General features: G+C 36.5%; 1 protein-coding gene across 4 annotated transcripts in view; it reads right to left on the bottom strand.

Annotated features, from left to right (window-relative positions):
- KIF27 (kinesin family member 27) overlaps positions 1–20,412 on the bottom strand; it is a 93,399-nt gene that overhangs the window by 13,337 nt on the left and 59,650 nt on the right. For all 4 annotated transcript variants that reach the window (XM_081236174.1, XM_081236173.1, XM_081236175.1 and 1 more), the window contains 4 exons: positions 16,388–16,603; positions 4,851–5,057; positions 3,176–3,374; positions 1,052–1,216 (listed from right to left, as the gene is read on the bottom strand). In XM_081236174.1, coding sequence (XP_081092300.1) covers positions 1,052–1,216; positions 3,176–3,374; positions 4,851–5,057; positions 16,388–16,603 — 787 coding nt within the window. The remainder of the gene's footprint in view (positions 1–1,051; positions 1,217–3,175; positions 3,375–4,850; positions 5,058–16,387; positions 16,604–20,412) is intronic.

Genomic DNA, 20,412 nt, shown 5'->3' with positions numbered 1-20,412 from the left:
GGTGTACTCTTTATATCTTGTTGTACCCATCTTTAGTTTTCTTTACAGGTACAAAATGGTTGTGTTCCTAAAAAGAGCTGTAAAGTCAACTTTCAAAAGCCATTCTTAACTTATTAGAAGAATACTTTCTCTAAAGGAAGGCTAATTCTTTTATAAAATGAGTATACATTATTTTAGAGACATTGATTCCTCTCTATTGGTGGCTTAAAGACAATATGTTTTTTCTTTTTTCTTTTTATTGGAGTATAATTGCTTTACAATGTTGTGTTAGTTTCTGCTGTAGAATAGAGTGAATCAGCTATACGTATACCTGTATCCCCTCCCTCTTGAGCCTCCCTGCCACCCCACCCCCATCCCACCCCTCTAGGTTATCACAGAGCACTGAGCTGAGCTCCCTGTTCTATACAGCAGCTTCCCACTAGCTATCTATTTTACACATGGTAGTAAGACAATATGTTTTAATCATAACAGTATATCACCTTCATGGCACTTCTTGCTTTTGCAAAGTTCTTTGTCATGTTTTATCATTTCATTGAGGAAGATGGTATTTCTACATATCTACATATAATTATGCAAGAAAACACCCCTGTCTCAATGATGGGTTTTATTATATGTTTGAATTTCTAGAGGTCATGATATGAAAAAACCTGACTGATCTTAGAAATACATAAATATTATTTTACCTTTACTTTTATTATTCTCTATTTTACATTTTTATGATAATCAGAAGGCTTAATTTACTATAAAACAGGAAAACAACAGCTATCCTATATTTAGGGTTATTTTAAGAATTAAGTGAGTTAGAGAATACAAGAGCCCCTGGTACATGGCAGGCAATCCAATATATGAACATTTCCTTCACACATATACGTTTGTTCATTTATTCTTTTCTCCAGTGGTTCTGTGTTACACATAGACTAGACAACTATTTTTGTCTACAGAGACAAAGAGAAGTTAAATATCTAATCCTAAATAATCCAATCAATTGGGAAAGGCTCCACTGCAAACCATGCTACCATGTTGGTGTGACAAGTAACACTAAGTCTCTTACTTTCTGATGGTACTAGTTGTCGCCGAATTGCTTCCCCTACCAATTCCTTAAGTTTCTTCTTAAGATCTCTGCTGGTTTTCTTATAGAAATAACGCTCTCTTTCCAGCTGCTGGATTTTATCTCCGTAATTTTTTAAAGTTTCCACAATGCCTTCCCCGTCTTGCTCTATAAAACAGAAATTTACATTTAAAATCAGTTTAAAGTAAATGATTGAAAATTCTAACAGAACTCCCAGACTGTACTGTAGGATCAGAAGTATGTTACATGTATCTATTACTTGGCTGGATTTGTTTTCAGCTACAGTTTGGAGTCTTCTGCCTGTAAAATTTTTCAAAGTAGGATGAGCCCTTCTCCACCCTAATCCTACTACTGCATTTTTCATGATTCATAAGCACTTTTTGAGTAGCTACTAACTAAATTTATCCTCAGAAGAGCAGAAGTAAGGTTCATATTTGGAACTCTGTCCAGCTGCATCAATGTCTTGAAGTTTATATCAGGAACCATGGATATATGGAAAGTCATAAGCCTAAAGTTTATAGGCCCAAGAAATATATAACCAAAAAAACCCTCAAAAACTGGAAACCTGTCAAAAGAGGCTAGAAAGATTAAATTACAAAGGAAAACACCACCAAAAAAGGAGAAAGGGCGGGGGGAAGCATAAGTAAAGTTCTAGTATATGACACAATATAATTTTAAAGCTTCTAATTAATATTTAGGAATGTCTAAAACTGTCCCCTTTGGGTTAGCTCTAGTACCAGTAAAACGCAGTTTACTGACCTTCAGAAATACACACTTTCAGACCTACTCTTTCCTATTGGTAAATCTATAAAATGGTCCTACTGGTTTGGAATTTTCCTTTGTTATAATTGGTTGTTTTGTAAAAATTGATCTAAGTATATCTGTATATTTTATATTAACCCATCATCTTGTTTAAAAAACATTTTAAATTAATAACATCACAAATCAGAATCCCCATGAAGGATATCATAAAAATGAACTTAATTTTATAGCCTATATTCAGTTGAAATTAGAAAATTCATAAGCTGTTAACATTTTCAGTTATAACTTTGTTATGAAAAACTTGTCCCAGTAATAGAAACGAATGATTTTTTAAATGTTCTCATTTGGCTAAAGCATGAACTTTTGTGGTAAAATGCCAACCACTTGAAAAACATATTAAAAATTCTATTCAAATATCACTTTTAGAGACTTAAGACAGAATTAACATAAGGTAAGGAAAGCATGTTTGAATGAAATAACATATGGAATCCAGTCAAGGAAATCCTGTCATCAGGCAACTGGTTGCTAATTAACTCCTTACAGAATTAACTTAGAGGCAAACTGCCTCAACACTCAAATGCATATATTTTCCAATTTTCTGCTTACTCAGGTTGCTTCTTCCAGATCCTTTTTAGCACATTTCCAGCTATAGATTCATAAGAATCAAGACTAAACAGCCAAGCCACCTGCACTGAAGCATTCCAGGCGTTGAAGTTATCGCCAGGCAGTGATTTTGTTGCCATAGCAACTGTGTGTACCAGCCATAAGCCCAGGTATTGTGAAGACCAATTGCTATGACAACTCCATACCACAGTTGACGGTTGAACTACTGTGCACTGATAACACTATGTGCCCGTCAATGGTAGACTAATTTTTACCTAAGCTATAACCTTAATGCATAACATCTATAACTTACTGAAAACTGTAACAAGAAATATAACCAGAAATCTGACAGAAACTATCAGTTTAATTTTATGAAGGGAAAATGATTTAAATATCAAGGTTCTATATCCTAAAGATGGGGAACTTTTCAACTGTACACCACCAAGCCAGAAGTCATCCCACATTCCTACATAAAAAGTAGACCACAACAAAGTAACAGGATTGCAGTTCTCTGTGTGGCACTGGGGACAGGCAGAGGAGATGGCATTTCAAGCATGAATAGCCCTACATCAAAGTCAACTATCCCAACATGTGGACCAAAACATGTAAAGCACAAAACACATATAAGTAGTAACTATTTATGCATGTTGGGCTTTAAGTGATCCAATTCTGTCCTACCTTCCTTTCCCAATCCCCCTCCTACACGTCACCTTTACACAACTGATGAGAAGGGGCAGTTACCTTTGAAATGATGTAACAGAAGCTGCATTTTTTGCTCGTGTTCCTTTTGCTGAAGGGTCAGTCTCCGGTCACACTGCAATTTCAGATGTTCCAGTGTAGATTCCAACTCACGAACCACATTATCCTGTTCCAGAACTTTTATTTTAATTTCTTCATTCTGTAACTGTAGTTTCCGTTCAGCTTCTCGCAGATTAACCACCTAGCAAAGACATTTTTTTGATCTTTTAAGTGTGTTTTAGACAGCCTGATAGACTAATTTACTTCTCTTAGACTTCATAAAGATGAACTCCCTTAATCCCCATGGTATAACTAGGCAAATGCTTTGTAATATACCCACAAGATAACCTAACAGCCTTTTTAATTTGTTGAGATTCTGAATTGGTAACAACTTCATTTTAAATATAATGTTGCTCTACTCTAACAATCACCCCTCCATCATTTCTTAGACAGGATCTTTGTAGCTTACATTTATAATCCTACAACTCCTTTTCTCCAGTCTAAAAAGATATCAAGAATCTAAAGACTTCTGTAACATCTAGATAATTCTCATTTTTAACTCCAAAATGAATGTTATAAATAAGTGACAGAATTTTTAAGCTATAGAGTTCAGTCTCAGATTGTACATTTAGTCTAGTGGGTTCCTCTCTGCACTGATATAAAGTAAAAACATTTCAGACAATATCTGTGTCACAGAACTTGTTAATAATGTAATGACATTCTCTCCAGAAAAATACTCATTTCTACAAAGAGTTCTTAAGACCAGAAAATCCACTGACCTTCACCTGGGTGCTTTGGGTTAAGAACCCTTGCTCTAAGAACACCACAGAAGAGTTATCTGTATCAAAGCCTCAGACAATATGCACCATATTTCTGCCCTCCGCATACCCAGTGATGGGATGCACTTGCATCAATAATAGAAGCTTACTACTGATGGTAATTATCCAAGAGGAGGGCTGTGTATCACATTTCCATTAATTTAGTCATCTTTATTCCAATTGTCTAACAGAATTAGAACTTTATTTTAAAACTTCTGTTTCATTTTTCATTAACTGTCTGCTATTCCCTTAAACTGAATATATTTTTCAGAGACAAGAGTTATCTACTTGTTTAACACTTCATAATATATATCTTAAGAGAAGACATTAGAGAAAAGAGAGATATAGTTTTCAATGCTGTGAAACATCTCTATCAGTAAGCTGTCAAATCTGTATAAAATATTTTAATTTATATTAAGCCCATCCAGGTTAATGCTAAAATCGATTACTATCTTTGTCACTGATGTACCATTTCACCTCCATTTCAATTCATAGGGTATAATGAGAAAGTACAGGTTACCCTACCCTACAGCAATGAAGGAAAGGGAACCCAAACCTGGAGGGCCCTTGATTTTTCACGAATGCTGAGTAGGAACAATCAAATCTAGAAAACATACAGCCAAGAAATAGTGACTGAGGAATATAACTTAAATTCTTTGGTTTTTAAAACTATTCCCAAAAGCCCTTCTTTCAAAAGGTCCTTCAACTTTAAGAACCTCACAAAGTTAGGCCTACATACTTGGATAAGTGCAAAGATTTCAGATGACAACATTCAGTGCTGTAAATACTACATAAAGGTGAGCTGTATAAGCATCTCGACCCCTCTTTATAAGAAAATCCTCCATCCTGGAAAAACAAACCTTATTGAAATATCTGAAAAGAATAGCTCTAATCTCAACAGGACTCAGGCAGATTAGTTTTTCTAAGACATTTGCTTCACTATGAGAGAGAGTTTGAAATGAAGCTCTGAGCGAGTTCTGGCGACTCTGGATACGTTCGTTCTTGTATTCAATTGCAGTTTCCAAAGCTTCAATCCCTTCTTCAAGTTGGAAAAGAACATGTTCTTCCTAGATATAATACAATAGAAATCACTCATTTTATTTTATTTTATTGTATTATTATTATTTTTTTACACCCAGGTTAAACTTTATTTTTTATTTATTTATTTATTTTTATTAGTTTCTGCTTTATAACAAAGTGAATCAGTCATACATATACATCTGTTCCCACATCCCTTCCCTCATGCATCTCCCTCCCTCCCACCCTCCCCATCCCACCCCTCCAGGTGGTCACAAAGCACCGAGCTGATCTCCCTGTGCTATGAGGCTGCTTCCCACTAGCTATCTACCTTACGTTTGGTAGTGTATATATGTCTATGCCTCTCTTTCGCTTTGTCACAGCTTACCCTTCCCCCTCCCCATATCCTCAAGTCCATTCTCAAGTAGGTCTGTGTCTTTATTCCCGTTTTACCCCTAGGTTCTTCATGACATTTTTTTTCTTTAATTCCGGATATATGTGTTAGGATATGGTATTTGTCTTTCTCTTTCTGACTTACTTCACTCTGTATGACAGACTCTAGGTCTATCCACCTCATTACAAATAGCTCAGTTTCGTTTCTTTTTATGGCTGAGTAATATTCCATTGTATATATGTGCTACATCTTCTTTATCCATTCATCTGATGATGGACACTTAGGTTGTTTCCGTCTCTGGGCTATTGTGAATAGAGCTGCAATGAACATTTTGGTACATGTCTCTTTTTGAATTATGGTTTTCTCAGGGTATATGCCTAGTAGTGGGATTGCTGGGTCATATGGTAGTTCTATTTTTAGTTTTTTAAGGAACCTCCATACTGTTCTCCATAGTGGCTGTACCAATTCACATTCCCACCAGCAGTGCAAGAGTGTTCCCTTTTCTCCACACCCTCTCCACCATTTATTGTTTCCAGATTCCTTGATGATGGCCATTCTGACTGGTGTGAGATGATATCTCATTGTAGTTTTGATTTGCATTTCTCTAATGATTAATGATGTTGAGCATTCTTTCATGTGTTTGTTGGCAGTCTGTATATCTTCTTTGAAGAAATGCCGATTTAAGTCTTCTGCCCATTTTTGGATTGGGTTGTTTGTTTTTTTGCTATTGAGCTGCATGAGCTGTTTATAGATTTTGGAGATTAATCCTTTGTCAGTTGCTTCATTTGCAAATATTTTCTCACCTTCTGAGGGTTGTCTTTTGGTCTTGTTTATGGTTTCCTTTGCTGTGCAAATGCTTTGAAGTTTCATTAGGTCCCATTTGTTTATCTTTGTTTTTATTTCCATTTCTCTAGGAGGTGGGTCCAAAAGGATCTTGCTGTGATTTATGTCATAGAGTGTTCTACCTATGTTTTCCTCTAAGAGTTTGATAGTTTCTGGCCTTACATTTAGGTCTTTAATCCATTTTGACCTTAGTTTTGTGTATGATGTTAGGGAATGATCTAATTTCATACTTTTACATGTCCGTGTCCAATTTTCCCAGCACCACTTATTGAAGAGGCTGTCCTTTCTCCACTGTACATTCCTGCCTCCTCTATCAAAGAAAAGTTGACCATATGTGCGTGGGTTTATCTCTGGGCTTTCTATCCTGTTCCATTGATCTATCTTTCTGTTTTTGTGCCAGTACCACACTGTCTTGATTACTGTAGCTTTGTAGTATAGTCTGAAGTCAGGGAGCCTGATTCCTCCAGCTCCGTTTTTTGTTCTCAAGATTGCTTTGGCTATTAGGGGTCTTTTGTTTTTCCAAACAAATGTTGAAATTTTTTGTTCTAGTTCTGTGAAAAATGCCAGTGGTAGTTTGATAGGGATTGCATTGAATCTGTAGATTGCTTTGGGTAGTAGAGTCATTTTCACAATATTGATTCTTCCAATCCAGGAGCATGGTATATCTCTCCATCTATTTGTATCATCTTTAATTTCTTTCATCAGTGTCTTATAATTTTCTGCATACAGGTCTTTTGTCTCCTTAGGTAGGTTTATTCCTAGATATTTTATTCTTTTTGTTGCAGTTTTCCTGATTTCAATTTCAGATTTTTCATCATTAGTGTACAGGAATGCCAGAGATTTCTGTGCATTAATTTTGTATCCTGCTACTTTACCAAATTCATTGATTAGCTCTAGTAGTTTTCTGGTAGCATCTTTAGGATTCTCTATGTATAGTATCATGTCATCTGCAAACAGTGACAGCTTTACTTCTTCTTTTCCAATTTGGATTCCTTTTATTTCCTTTTCTTCTCTGATTGCTGTGGCTATAACTTCCAAAACTATGTTGAATAAGAGTGGTGAGAGTGGGCAGCCTTGTCTTGTTCCTGATCTTAGTGGAAATGGTTTCAGTTTTTCCCCATTGAGGACGATGTTGGCTGTGGGTTTGTCATATATGGCCTTTATTATGTTGAGGAAAGTTCCCTCTATGCCTACTTTCTGCAGGGTTTTTATCATAAATGGGTGTTGAATTTTGTCAAAAGCTTTCTCTGCATCTATTGAGATGATCATATGGTTTTTCTCCTTCAACTTGTTAATATGGTGTATCACATTGATTGATTTGCGTATATTGAAGAATCCTTGCATTCCTGGAATAAACCCCACTTGATCATGGTGTATGATCCTTTTAATGTGCTGTTGGATTCTGTTTGCTAGTATTTTGTTGAGGATTTTTGCATCTATGTTCATCAGTGATATTGGCCTGTAGTTTTCTTTCTTTGTGACATCCTTGCCTGGTTTTGGTATCAAGGTGATGGTAGCCTCGTAGAATGAGTTTGGGAGTGTTCCTTCCTCTGAAATTGTTTGGAAGAGTTTGAGAAGGATGGGTGTTAGCTCTTCTCTAAATGTTTGATAGAATTTGCCTGTGAAGCCATCTGGTCCTGGGCTTTTGTTTGTTGGAAGATTTTTAATCACAGTTTCAATTTCAGTGCTTGTGATTGGTCTATTCATATTTTCTATTTCTTCCTGATTCAGTCTTGGCAGGTTGTGCATTTCTAAGAATTTGTCCATTTCTTCCAGGTTGTCCATTTTATTGGCATAGAGTTGCTTGTAGTAATCTCTCATGATCTTTTGTATTTCTGCAGTGTCAGTTGTTACTTCTGCTTTTTCATTTCTAACTCTATTGATTTGAGCCTTCTCCCTTTTTTCTTGATGAGTCTGGCTAATGGTTTGTCAATTTTGTTTATCTTCTCAAAGAACCAGCTTTTAGTTTTATTGATCTTTGCTATCGTTTCCTTCATTTCTTTTTCATTTATTTCTGATCTGATCTTTATGAAAATCACTCATTTTAAATGAAACAGCATAACTTGGACTTTGTCATATACTAAGATCTTATTATGCTATTTGAGTCTAATGGACAGTAACATTCTTCTACTAAATTAAGAAAAATGTTTATTAAGTGCTTGCTATGCTACACAATGCAGTGTGTGTACACACACACACACAAACACACACACATATATATAACAAATAATCATTGAATCCTTGTAGTAAACCTTGGGTAGTAAAATGGAGGAGGAAGTTTAGGTGAGTTATGAAACATCCCAAGGTCATAAGCAAATGCTGATCATGAAGGAATACACTTGAACAAAGCCTCAGCCCACAGGTTTGACAGTGTTATCATGTTATCTCCCTCCATAGCTCCTAAAGTGCATATTATGTGTCACTGAGATCTGGAGACCTCGAGGGTCCCTTCAAGGATCTATCAAAACAATATATTGCTAGGAAGGAAAGAAGAGATATATTAAAATAAGTTATTAAGAACTAGTGATCAGAGGAGAGTCTGTAGGGAAAAAACACAGTGTAGTATAAGAAAAAGTAGTGAGGATTTAAGGACATGAAACATTTCATAAGATTCCTAGGAGATGTCATTAGAGGGAAAGTGTAGGTACTAAAAATGGTGGCAGCAAAACCTTTTTTTCATATGCCAAAGATTTCCTCTGTAGGAAGAAAAAAATCTGATGAATTCCTGTCAGAAAACCTAGCAGTTCTCTGAATTATCCAAATAACATCTTATCTGGGGGATCTAAATCTCTGGTAAGAAATTATTTTGGACGTGGTAAGACTTGGATATATATTTTTGTATCCCCGTACTTGTGGTGGAGGCCACCTCAACTTTAAGTTCCCTGAGGGCAGATGGTCTTGTCCATACTCACATCCTTATTGCCTGGCACAGTACATATTACATAGTTTAAACTCAGTGAGTATCTGCTGAACAACTTAATGAAGGGAGAGGAGAAAAAAACATTTTCATATGTCTCGGGTATATGACCCAAGTATTTCTCTCCTCTCCTCCCCATAGCATTTCAAAAAAAAATAATGTTACTATTTCTGATCTCCCCAAAGAATAGTTAGAATGACTTCTGGAACTCCTTTTCTGGAATTCAGGGGAAAGGTAGGTAATAACCTATTCCAATGGGAGGTTGAATAACACTTATTTTTTTAAAGCCATTTTATAAAATCTCCTGAAAGAGCCATTTGGAAAAAAAAAAAGTGTTCAGCAGCCAACTTATTTCTTTGTGCAATTACTGAATTTGAAGATTTGATAATCACTCCATAAGGAAGAAAATAATATTCACCTTTTTAAGAAAAACATACTTAAATCCTGAAAGGTACTTAGGTGAATAAGAAGAACCAGAAAATAAAAGTGAATAACCCAAGAAAATATTTGAATCTTGAATGCATACTATGATTATATTCTACCAAAAACAAATGTGGATAGTTTTCTGCATACAGATCTTTTGTCTCCCTAGGTAGGTTTATTCCTAGGTATTTTATTCTTTTTGTTGCAATGGTAAATGGGAGTTTTTCCTTAATTTCTCTTTCAGATTTTTCATCATTAGTGTATAGGAATGCCAGAGATTTCTGTGCATTAATTTTGTATTCTGTAACTTTACCAAATTCATTGATTAGCTCTAGTAGTTTTCTGGTGGCATCTTTAGAATTCTCTACGTATAGTATCATGTCATCTGCAAACAGTGACAGTTTTACTTCTTCTTTTCCAATTTGGATTCCTTTTATTTCTTTTTCTTCTCTGATTGCCGTGGCTAGGACTTCCAAAACTATGTTGAATAACAGTGGTGAGAGTGGACATCCTTGTCTTGTTCCTGATCTTAGAGGAAACGGTTTCAGTTTTTCACCATTGAGAATGATGTTTGCTGTGGGTTTGTCATATGTGGCCTTTATTTTGTTGAGGTAGGTTCTCTCTATGCCCACTTTCTAGAGAGTTTTTATCATAAATTGGTGTTGAATTTTGTCAAAAGCTTTTTCTGCATCTATTGAGATGATCATATGGTTTTTTTTGTTTTCTTTTTCTTTTTTTTTTTTTTTTTGCGGTACACGGGCCTCTCATTGTTGTGGCCTCTCCCGTTGCGGAGCACAGGCTCCAGACGCACAGGCCCAGCGGCCATGGCTCACGGGCCCAGCCGCTCCGCAGCATGCGGGATCTTCCCAGACCGGGGCACAAACCCATGTCCCCTGCATCGGCAGGCGGACTCTCAACCACTGCGCCACCAGGGAAGCCCAATCATATAGTTTTTATTCTTCAATCTGATGATATGAAGAAAACTATAAGACACTAATGAAAGAAATTAAAGATGATACAAACAGATGGAGAGATATACCATGTTCTTGGATTGGAAGAATCAACATTGTGAAAATGACTATACTACCCAAAGCAATCTACAGATTCAATGCAATCCCTATCAAATTACCAATGGCATTTTTTACAGAACTAGAACAAAAAAATCTTACAATGTGTATGGAGACACAAAAGACCCTGAATAGCCAAAGCAGTCTTGAGGGAAAAAAACAGAGCTGGAGGAATCAGACTCCCTGACTTCAGACTATACTACAAAGCTACAGTAATCAAGACAGTATGGTACTGGCACAAAAACAGAAATATAGATCAATGGAACAGGATAGAAAGCCCAGAGATAAACCCATGCAGCTATGGTCAACTAATCTCTGACAAAGGAGGCAAGGTTATACAATGGAGAAAAGACAGTCTCTTCAGTAAGTGGTGCTGGGAAAACTGGACAGCTACATGTAAAAGAATGAAATTAGAACACTCCCTAACACCATACACAAAAATAAACTCAAAATGGATTAGAGACCTAAATGTAAGACCAGACACTATAAAACACTTAGAGGAAAACATAGGAAGAACACCCTTTGACATAAATCACAGCAGGATCTTTTTTGATCCACCTCCTAGAGTAATGGAAATAAAAACAAAAATAAACAAATGGGACCTAATGAAACTTAAAAGCTTTTGCAAAGCAAAGGAAACTACAAACAAGATGAAAAGACAACCCTCAGAATGGGAGAAAATATTTGCAAATGAATCAACGGACAAAGGATTATCTCCAAAATATATAAACAGCTCATGCAGCTCAATATTAAAAAAGCAAACAACCCAATCTAAAAATGGGCAGAAGACCTAAATAGACATTTCTCCAAAGAAGACATACAGATGGCCAAGAGGCACATGAAAAGCTGCTCAACATCACTAATTATTAGAGAAATGTAAATCAAAACTACAATGAGGTATCACCTCACACCAGTTAGAAGGGGCATCATCAGAAAATCTACAAACAACAAATGCTGGAGAGGGTGTGGAGAAAAGGGAACCCTCTTGCACTGTTGGTGGGAATGTAAATTAATACAGCCACTATGGAGAACAGTATGGAGCTTCCTTAAAAAACTAAAAATAGAATTACCATATGACCCAGTAATCCCACTACTGGGCATATACTCAGAGAAAACCATAATTCAAAAAGACACGTGCACCCCAGTGTTCATCGCGGCACTATTTACAATAGCCAGGTCATGGAAGCAACCTAAATGCCCATCGACAGACAAATGGATAAAGACGATGTGGTCCATATACACAATGGAATATTACTCACCCATTAAAAGGAACAAAATTGGGTTATTTGTAGAGACGTGGATGAATCTAGAGACTGTTATACAGAGTGAAGTAAGTCAGAAAGAGAAAAGCAAATATCATATATTAATGCATATATGTGGAACCTAGAAAAATCGTACAGGTGAACCACTCTGCAGGGCAGAAATTGAGAGACAGATGTAGAGAATAAATGTATGGACACCAAGGGGAGGAAGCAGCAGGGAGTGGTGGTGGTGTGATGAATTGGGAGATTGGGATTGATATATATACACTAATATGTATAAAATGGATAACTAATAAGAACCTGCTGCATAAAAAATAAATAAAATAAAATTCAAAAAAAAAAGAAAGGATTACCTAGTACACCTGAGCACAGTGAGCCCCATTATTTGTGAAAAAGACGTAATTCTGCTGATAACTCTTTCTCCTGCAAAGTAGTAAGTTCATGTTTTCTGCAAGCACAGGAGCTAATATTTATTGCCATAAAACTGACATTTTATAAGACCTGTAAGTTAAAACAGTTTAGAAAGGTCACAAAAAAAAACAAAAAAAATAAATGTGGAAAGAGTTTGCCTTTATGTAATGGCTGAGAACAATTTGCTACAAATTTAGTTTCTGTAGTTTTGGATCTAAGTTAGGGAAGCACTGAGATAATGTAAGGCAGCATATCTATAGAACCCTGAGGATAGCCCGCTCTAGTGAGGCTCCAGCATATAAATATTTGTGGTTCCATCTAACCCAGCAAAAGGTTGTAGGCTGAGAAGATGAGGGGCGATGGGAAGCTGTCCCAGGATGAAGAATTTGCCACAACTCAAACCTTAGATTATGAAGAGTTGACTATGCTTTGTCGCAGAGCACTGCTTTCCAAACGTACACCAGGAAGCTTATAAAAATTCAGACTTCTAATTCAGCAGGTCTTGGTGGTGCCTGAGGCTCTGCATTTCTAACAGGCTCCCAGGTGATACTATTGCTGCTGGTACAGAGATCACACTGAGAGTAACAAGGATCTAAAGCAGTGGTCTCCAAACATTTTAGATCACAAATTTCCCATTAGTAAAAAACAAACACGACAGACAAAACCTTTTGAGCAAGCACTGCATGTATTTCTCTATAAATTATATGCATTTTCTAATGATAAAACATGAAATTAAAAAAAAAACAAAAAACATGAAATTGAAAATGTAAAAGATGAAATAAACATAGATATTCATATGTATTCTTCCTATACTCCACTTATTAGATAACTGCTCTGCATTATTAGAAAAATAGAGTTCAAATATTTTATTTTTTCTAAATTTTAGTTTTTGGATTTTACCCCCCCAAAAAGGAGGTGATTTGTCTATATTAAATTGTTGGGTAATCCTGTACTAGTATAGTGATCTAAAATCTTTCTATCATTTCCCATGAAGTAATACAATTAGAAAAAATATTCTGATTTATTGTGGAAAGAAAAAATAATTCTGAGCAAGTTTAAAGACATCAAAACAGCAAACCATTCCACTTAGATTTTACTGATGTCTTGTGTCACAGCAGAATCTCATGTTCCCGATCATCTGCTACTGGAGATCTATTTAGTACTATCAATCTTGGCGTGAAAACAGTGGTGAGAGCAGAGCCCATTTCAGAGCTACACTAAGAAGAACCAACCATGTGGAAGCAGGGTGCACAGATGCTCACAGGACTAAATGGAACCCCACCAATTGTAGGAGGCTCACCTTTCCCTCAAACAAATCCAGGGTGGCTGCCAAACAGGTATCATGCATTGTGCTGCATTTTCACCACAAAACATTACATAATGTTTTTAGTTACAGAATTCCTCATGAAATAGAAACCTAAATGTTTCTTGAAGATAAGAATTGACCCTCTAGAAATGCAGATGGCCAACAGGCAAATGAGAAGATACTCAACATTGCTAATCATCAGGGAAATGCAAATCAAAAGCACAATGTGATACCACCTCACACCTGTCAGAATGGCTATCATCAAAAAGAACACAAATAACAAATATTGGTGAGGATGTGGAGAAAAGGGAATCCTCATACACTGTTGGTGGGAATGTAAATTGGTGCACAGTGGAAAACAGTATGGAGGTTTCTCAAAAAACTAAAAATAGAACTACTATATGACCCAGCAATTCCACTCCTGGGTACATATCCAGAAAAAAAAAAACCCCACTAATTAGAAAAGACACATGCACCCCATTGTTCACAGCAGCATTATTTACAACTGCCAAGACATAGAAGCAACCTAAGTGTCCATCAACAGACGAATGGATAAAGAAGAATTGGTATATATATACAATGGAATACTACTCAGCCATAAAAAAGAACAAAAATTTTGCCATTTGCAGCAACATGGATAGACTTGGAGGGCATTATGCTAAGTGAAATAAGTCAGAGAAAGACAAATGCTATATCACTTATAGGCAGAATCTAAAAATTACAACAAACTAATGAATACAACAAAAAAGAAGCAGACTCACAGATATAGAGAACAAAATAGTGGTTACCAGTGTGGGGGGAGGGGCATTATAGGGGTGGGAGTATGGGAGGTACAAACTATTGGGAGTAAGATAGGCTACAAGGATGTATTGTACAACACAGGGAATATAGACAATATTTTGTAATAATTGTAAATGGAGTGTAACCTTAAAAATTGTACAAAAAATAAAAATTAAAAAAAGAGTGGACACTCTACCCCTCTGCAAACATAATTTGCTCATTCCCATATCTATGCCTTATTTAACAGTGTTCTATCTAAAATGGGCTTCTTTCTTATATCTATCAATATATACCATGTTTTTCATAATCCAGCTCAAGATTCTGATCCACCAATGCTGCCTTAATTGAATCTTTCCCCAAATGATCACTGCATTGTTTTGTATAAATAATGTAATAAGTATAGCTTTATTACATTATCTATAAATTGCTTTTTTATGTTCTTCAGGGTTTAGAGTTTTCTCATCTTTCTGTCTGTCTCCTCAGATGTAGTATGAATTCCTCAAGAGAAGCATAATGTTTTCTCCTTCTTTCTTTTCTCCCATAGGGCCCAGTAACTGTCCTGGGCAGGCAAGAATTCCTTAAATCCTCATATGTTTTGCTGAATCTAAGGCTCTCAGACCTTCACATCTGTAGGCTTGGGGCTCCAATTTAACAGCCTCAGAGGACAACCTCATTCTGTGATCCTTGGCAAAGCTACCCCAATTAAGTTATAAAATAGGGCAGTAGAAGCTTATAATGTCACATATCCCCCAATCAAGGTTGTCTTCAATTTCTTTCATCAACTCAATGAACAATAATGTCATGAAATCCTTTCCCCTGTTCCTTCTTAACCAGCCCCTTTCACTTCTTGTCACAGTTGCTTCAATCTAAAACACTACAAGATACATGATTCCCAGCCACTTACTTTCTCTCAGCAGCTTTCCCTTACTTTGGACATCAACTATAAATATTTGCAGAGAAAATCCAGGCTCAAAAGTTCATCTTTGGGGCTTCCCTGGTGGCGCAGTGCTTAAGAATCCACCTGCCAATGCAGGGGACAAGGGTTCGAGCCCTGGTCCAGAAAGATCCCTCATGCCGCGGAGCAGCTGAGCCCATGCACCACAACTACTGAGCCCGCAAACCTAGAGCCTGTGCTCCGCAACAAGAGAAGCCACTGCAATGAGAAGCCCAAGCACTGCAATGAAGAGGAGCCCCCGCTCGCTGCAACTAGAGAAAGCCCGCACACAGCAACAAAGACCCAATGCAGCCAAAAATAAATAAATAAATAAATAAAAGTTCATCTTTGTCTGATAAAGTAATAAGGTATGGATACCACTGCCAACTGAAGTAAAATTTTGAAAAGACAAAGTCTGGGACAATTTGCTAGCCAACAAATGAAACATCTTTTACATAGTTAAAAAAAATAAAGGTGAGAGAAGCCATATCCTCCCCTAAATGAAAAATCCTAAAAGGTGTTTTTATTGGGGTTTGAGTTTTATGCATCTACTTGGCTAGGACTTAGAGTGGAAGATGCTCCCATACTTTCTGAAAGAACTAACCCTTAATGCCCTAGACATCTGTTATATGTGATGAATTACCAAGTATCATTCAAGAAAGATACATAGAGAGAAGACAGGTACCCTCTTTGGAAGAAATGAAAAAAAGTGTCCCTCAAATCTTCTTCTGTGTTCTGTGATTTCAGATGAGAAACCCCAGCTGAGAAAGACCATACTCAAAAGAAACGTTAGTCTCCCAGTCCCTGGCAATGCCTGGAAGGGGCCACGTTCATGGACCTCTACGAGAGGACATCACAGTCTCTAGTCAAGCATGCCTCATGGTGCCAAACAGGTGACAGGCAGACTCATTACATCTGACAAAAGTCTCAAGGAAACAAAGTTGACTAGATTTATCATTTTTATGTTTAAGTAACAAAGATGAAGGAAATCATCCAAGTGATCCATCATATAGCACTTCTAGTTCCAAAGCATACTGACTTACTTCAGGTGATAACACACTACCATTTTTAAGTTTCTCATCCACGCTGTTTCTTCGTCTCTGTAGCTGATCCTTTTCTTTCTGGAGGGCTTGAACTTGTTCTGAAATCTTTATTTTCTCCTCAGCTGTGCTGCTCTGAAGCTGCACATTCTTTTCAGACAACTCTTGGTCCAACAAGCTCAGGCGAGTTGATATTTTCAAACTATCTGTGTTTAAAGCCTAAAAAGACAATCAACCAGACACCCCAAGATCAGTTATAAGAAATCTAGACTGTAAATAAATCAGGAAAAACAGAGAGAAAATTACTAAGTGAACATATTTTTAGCTTTTACATTACTGTTTTCTCCCATGGATTTTTTTGGGGGGCTGGGGAGCTTCATTTTCTAAAATCTTAAGTTGAATGCCTTTTCTTAAAAAGTGGAGATTTTTCAAACAATGAATTTATTACTAAGTGTTGCTTGGCCAAACCAGACTATACAACACAGGTTTGAGAGGCAGTATTTTTCTTTTGTATTATTTTCCAAATTAAACTTTTCTTTCTTGGCCTGTTACATAGTAGAATTAATTATGCTAACATTTCCTAGAGGTTGACATTTGGTTTGTTGCTATTTAAACATACAATTTGTTTCTACTCTTATTCCATTCCGGTCAAAATTATGGCCAGTTAGATTTACGGTGATCTTCATTATGACCAATTTAAGATAATCTTAAAAAGAGTTTTTTGTCAAAGTAATTATATGTATATACTGCCATAAGGTCTAATAATGTTCTTAAAAAGCAGTCCCCTACCCGACCCGTTCCCCTGAGTCCTGGCTCCCTAGAAACAACCATCTTTAACCTTTTAAGCTATTTCTTCTGGTGTTTATGTCCATGTTTCTAAATAACATTACCAATTTTAGATACTGTCTGCTGACTATCTATTATGGAAGACAAGGATTTAGCACTCCTATGCCTCCTCTTCTGTACTTCCCCTCCCTCTATTCTCCCAACATAAGTTGTATTACAGTTTTTAGATAAACCAATGGTGAGTTTACATGATTTTGTGAATACATGAACATTTTGCCTGGAGCCTCCATCCTCCTGCTCCAAACTGGACTAGTTGTTCCTGGACTTCCTTTAGTATTATCCTGAAAATTTCCCGTTAGACAACATTTGCAGGATCCTGAGTCTTCCTTTATCATAGCTTGCACCCTCATTTTTTTTTAAAATTTTTTTATTTTATTTATTTATTTTTTAATTTTTTGCTTTATAACAAATTTAATCAGTTATACATATACATATGTTCCCATATCCCCTCCCTTTTGCGTCTCCCTCCCACCCTCCCTATCCCACCCCTCCAGGCGGTCACAAAGCACCGAGCTGATCTCCCTGTGCTATGCGGCTGCTTCCCACTAGCTATCTACCTTACGTTTGGTAGTGTATATATGCCCATGCCGCTCTTTCACTTTGTCACAGCTTACCCTTCCCCCTCCCCATATCCTCAAGTCCATTCTCTAGTAGGTCTGTGTCTTTATCCCTGTCTTACCCCTATGTTCTTCATGACATTTTTTTTCTTAAATTCCATATATATGTGTCAGCATACAGTATTTGTCTTTCTCTTTCTGACTTACTTCACTCTGTATGACAGACTCTAGGTCCATCCACCTCATTACAAATAGCTCAATTTCATTTCTTTTTATGGCTGAGTAATATTCCATTGTATATATGTTGCACCCTCATTTTTAAGGAGCACATCCTCTAGTAGCTTCCTGAGACAGGCTAGGTAGTAGATAATTTTTTCACCAGAAAATGTCCTTATTCTACCTTCCCATTTGATTGATAGTTAGGCTAAAAAGAGAATCCTTGTTTGGAAATCATTTTCCTTATGAGTTTTAAGACTGCTTCAGGTCTTTTAACTTATAATGAAGAAGGTTGAGAAGTCTAATGCCATTCTGACTCTCAAAATTTTCAAGTGACTAGTCTCCTATCTGGAAGCTTTCAGGATATATTTTTTCCCCTAGTGTACTCAAAACTTCACAATGATATGCTTTTAGTACTCTTTGCCGTGCCTTTGATAAGCTATTTCAACCCAGAGTCTTATATCTTAAGTGCTGGCAAATTTTTTGTATTATGTCTTTGATAATTTCCTCTTCTCCTGTTTGCTCTGTTGTATCTTTCTGGAATTCCTATTACTTGGATGATGGACTCTGTGGGTTTACCTGCCAATTAAATTTTATTCCTCCTAATTTCTATTTATCTTTTTATTTACTTTCTGAGATACTTCCTTAACATTATCCTCCAATCCTTTTAATTTCCAAAAGTTCTTTCATGTTTTCTTGTTTTATGGATAGAGTATCATCTTTTACCACCTTGAAGATATTAAGGTTTTTTAAGAAGTTTTTTCAGCTCCTTGCTCTATCTCTAATTTATCTGAGCTTCTTTTTTTTTTTTTTCCTTTTGTTTTGGCCTCTGTCTTTAATGTTAGTAGCCTTCCTGAAATATCCATCACACTTAAGAGTCAGGTATTAAAATCCTGATAAACTGTGGTGGGCAAGATGTGTCACAATAGGATATATCTGGGATCTGGCCACTTAGTTGGGGGTTCCCAAATGTAAATTTTGTAAGGTCTTTTTTTCTGGGACTGTTTCAGAAAAATCCACCAATCTCCTGCTGGGAAATATAAGTCTGGCTGCCAGCATTTTGGGATCCAAGTAGGGGTTAGGAAATGGATATCTCAGGATTCAGACTTTCATTCATTCCCTGTTTATTTTGACTTACCCCGGCCCTCTGCTGTACCTGGTTCAATCTTCAGAAAATAAATCATCTAGTCCCAGAATCAGAAAAGGATGCTTTCCTGACTATGCCCTGTTTTCATCCTTAGGCCTCATTCCTGCTGTCTAAAAATCATGGTCCCTTCATTTCTGAGTCTTTTTCATGTTTATGTGAATTATATCTCATAAAGCTGTTATTTAAAAAAAAAAAAAAAGCTAAAGTTTTAACTTGGCTTGGCTCTCATTGATGTCCCTCTTCTAGACATTTGGATTTCAGCTTCTTCTGTTCTGCTAAGTCAGTAACCACTTATCTATCTGCTTTCCATCTTACATTTTTGGGTAACTTTTTGTCCTCTGTTGTCTCCCCTACTGTTTTTTCCCTTCATGGGTTTATAGTTTTTTTGAGTAATAGCTTTACTAAAATATAGTTCACATACCATACAATTCACCTATTTAAAGTGTATAATTAGATGGTTTTTAGTATATTCACAAAGTTGTGCAACCATCACCAGAATCAATATTAAAACATTTCATCAGCCCCAAAAAAGAAACTCCATGCCCACTAGCAGTCATTCCATTTCCTCACCAAGCCCCCACCCAGTCCTAAGTAACCAGTATTCTACTTTCTGTCTCTATGGAACTGCCTACTGTGACTGGCTTCTTTCACTTAACATAACGTTTTCAGGCAGGGTTCATCCATGTTGTAGAATGTATCAGTGCTTCATTTCTTTCTATTGCTGAATAATATCCCATTATTTCATTTATATATTATCAGTTGAAGGACATTTGGGTTGTTTTCATTTTTTGACTATTATGAATAATGCTGTTATGAACATTCATGTACAAGTTTTTCTGTGCACGTATGTCTTCACTTGTCTTGGATATACACCTAGGAGTGGAATTGCTAGGTCATTTGGTAATTCTATGTTTAACCTTTTGAGGAACTACAAGATAGTTATCCAAAGCAACTGCACCATTTTACAATCCCACCAGCAGTGTATGAGAGTTCCAATTCCTTCATATCCTCACTAACACTTATTATCTATTTTTCTGATTATAGCCATCCTAGTGGGTGTGAAGCAGTATCTCATTTAAATTTTGGTTTGCATTTACCTGACGGCTAATGATGTTGAGCATCTTTACATGTGCTTATTGGCCATTTGTAAATCTTCTTTGAAGAAATTTCTATTATATCCTTTGCCCATTTTTTAACTGGGTTGTCTTTTTATTGAGTTGTTAGAGTTCTTTATCTATTCTAGATACAAGTCCTTTATCAGA

This window comes from Mesoplodon bidens, assembly GCF_964165515.1.
Source record: "Mesoplodon bidens genome assembly, chromosome: 6".
Taxonomy (NCBI): domain Eukaryota; kingdom Metazoa; phylum Chordata; class Mammalia; order Artiodactyla; family Ziphiidae; genus Mesoplodon; species Mesoplodon bidens.
This window is presented reverse-complemented; position numbering and strand designations above follow the sequence as displayed.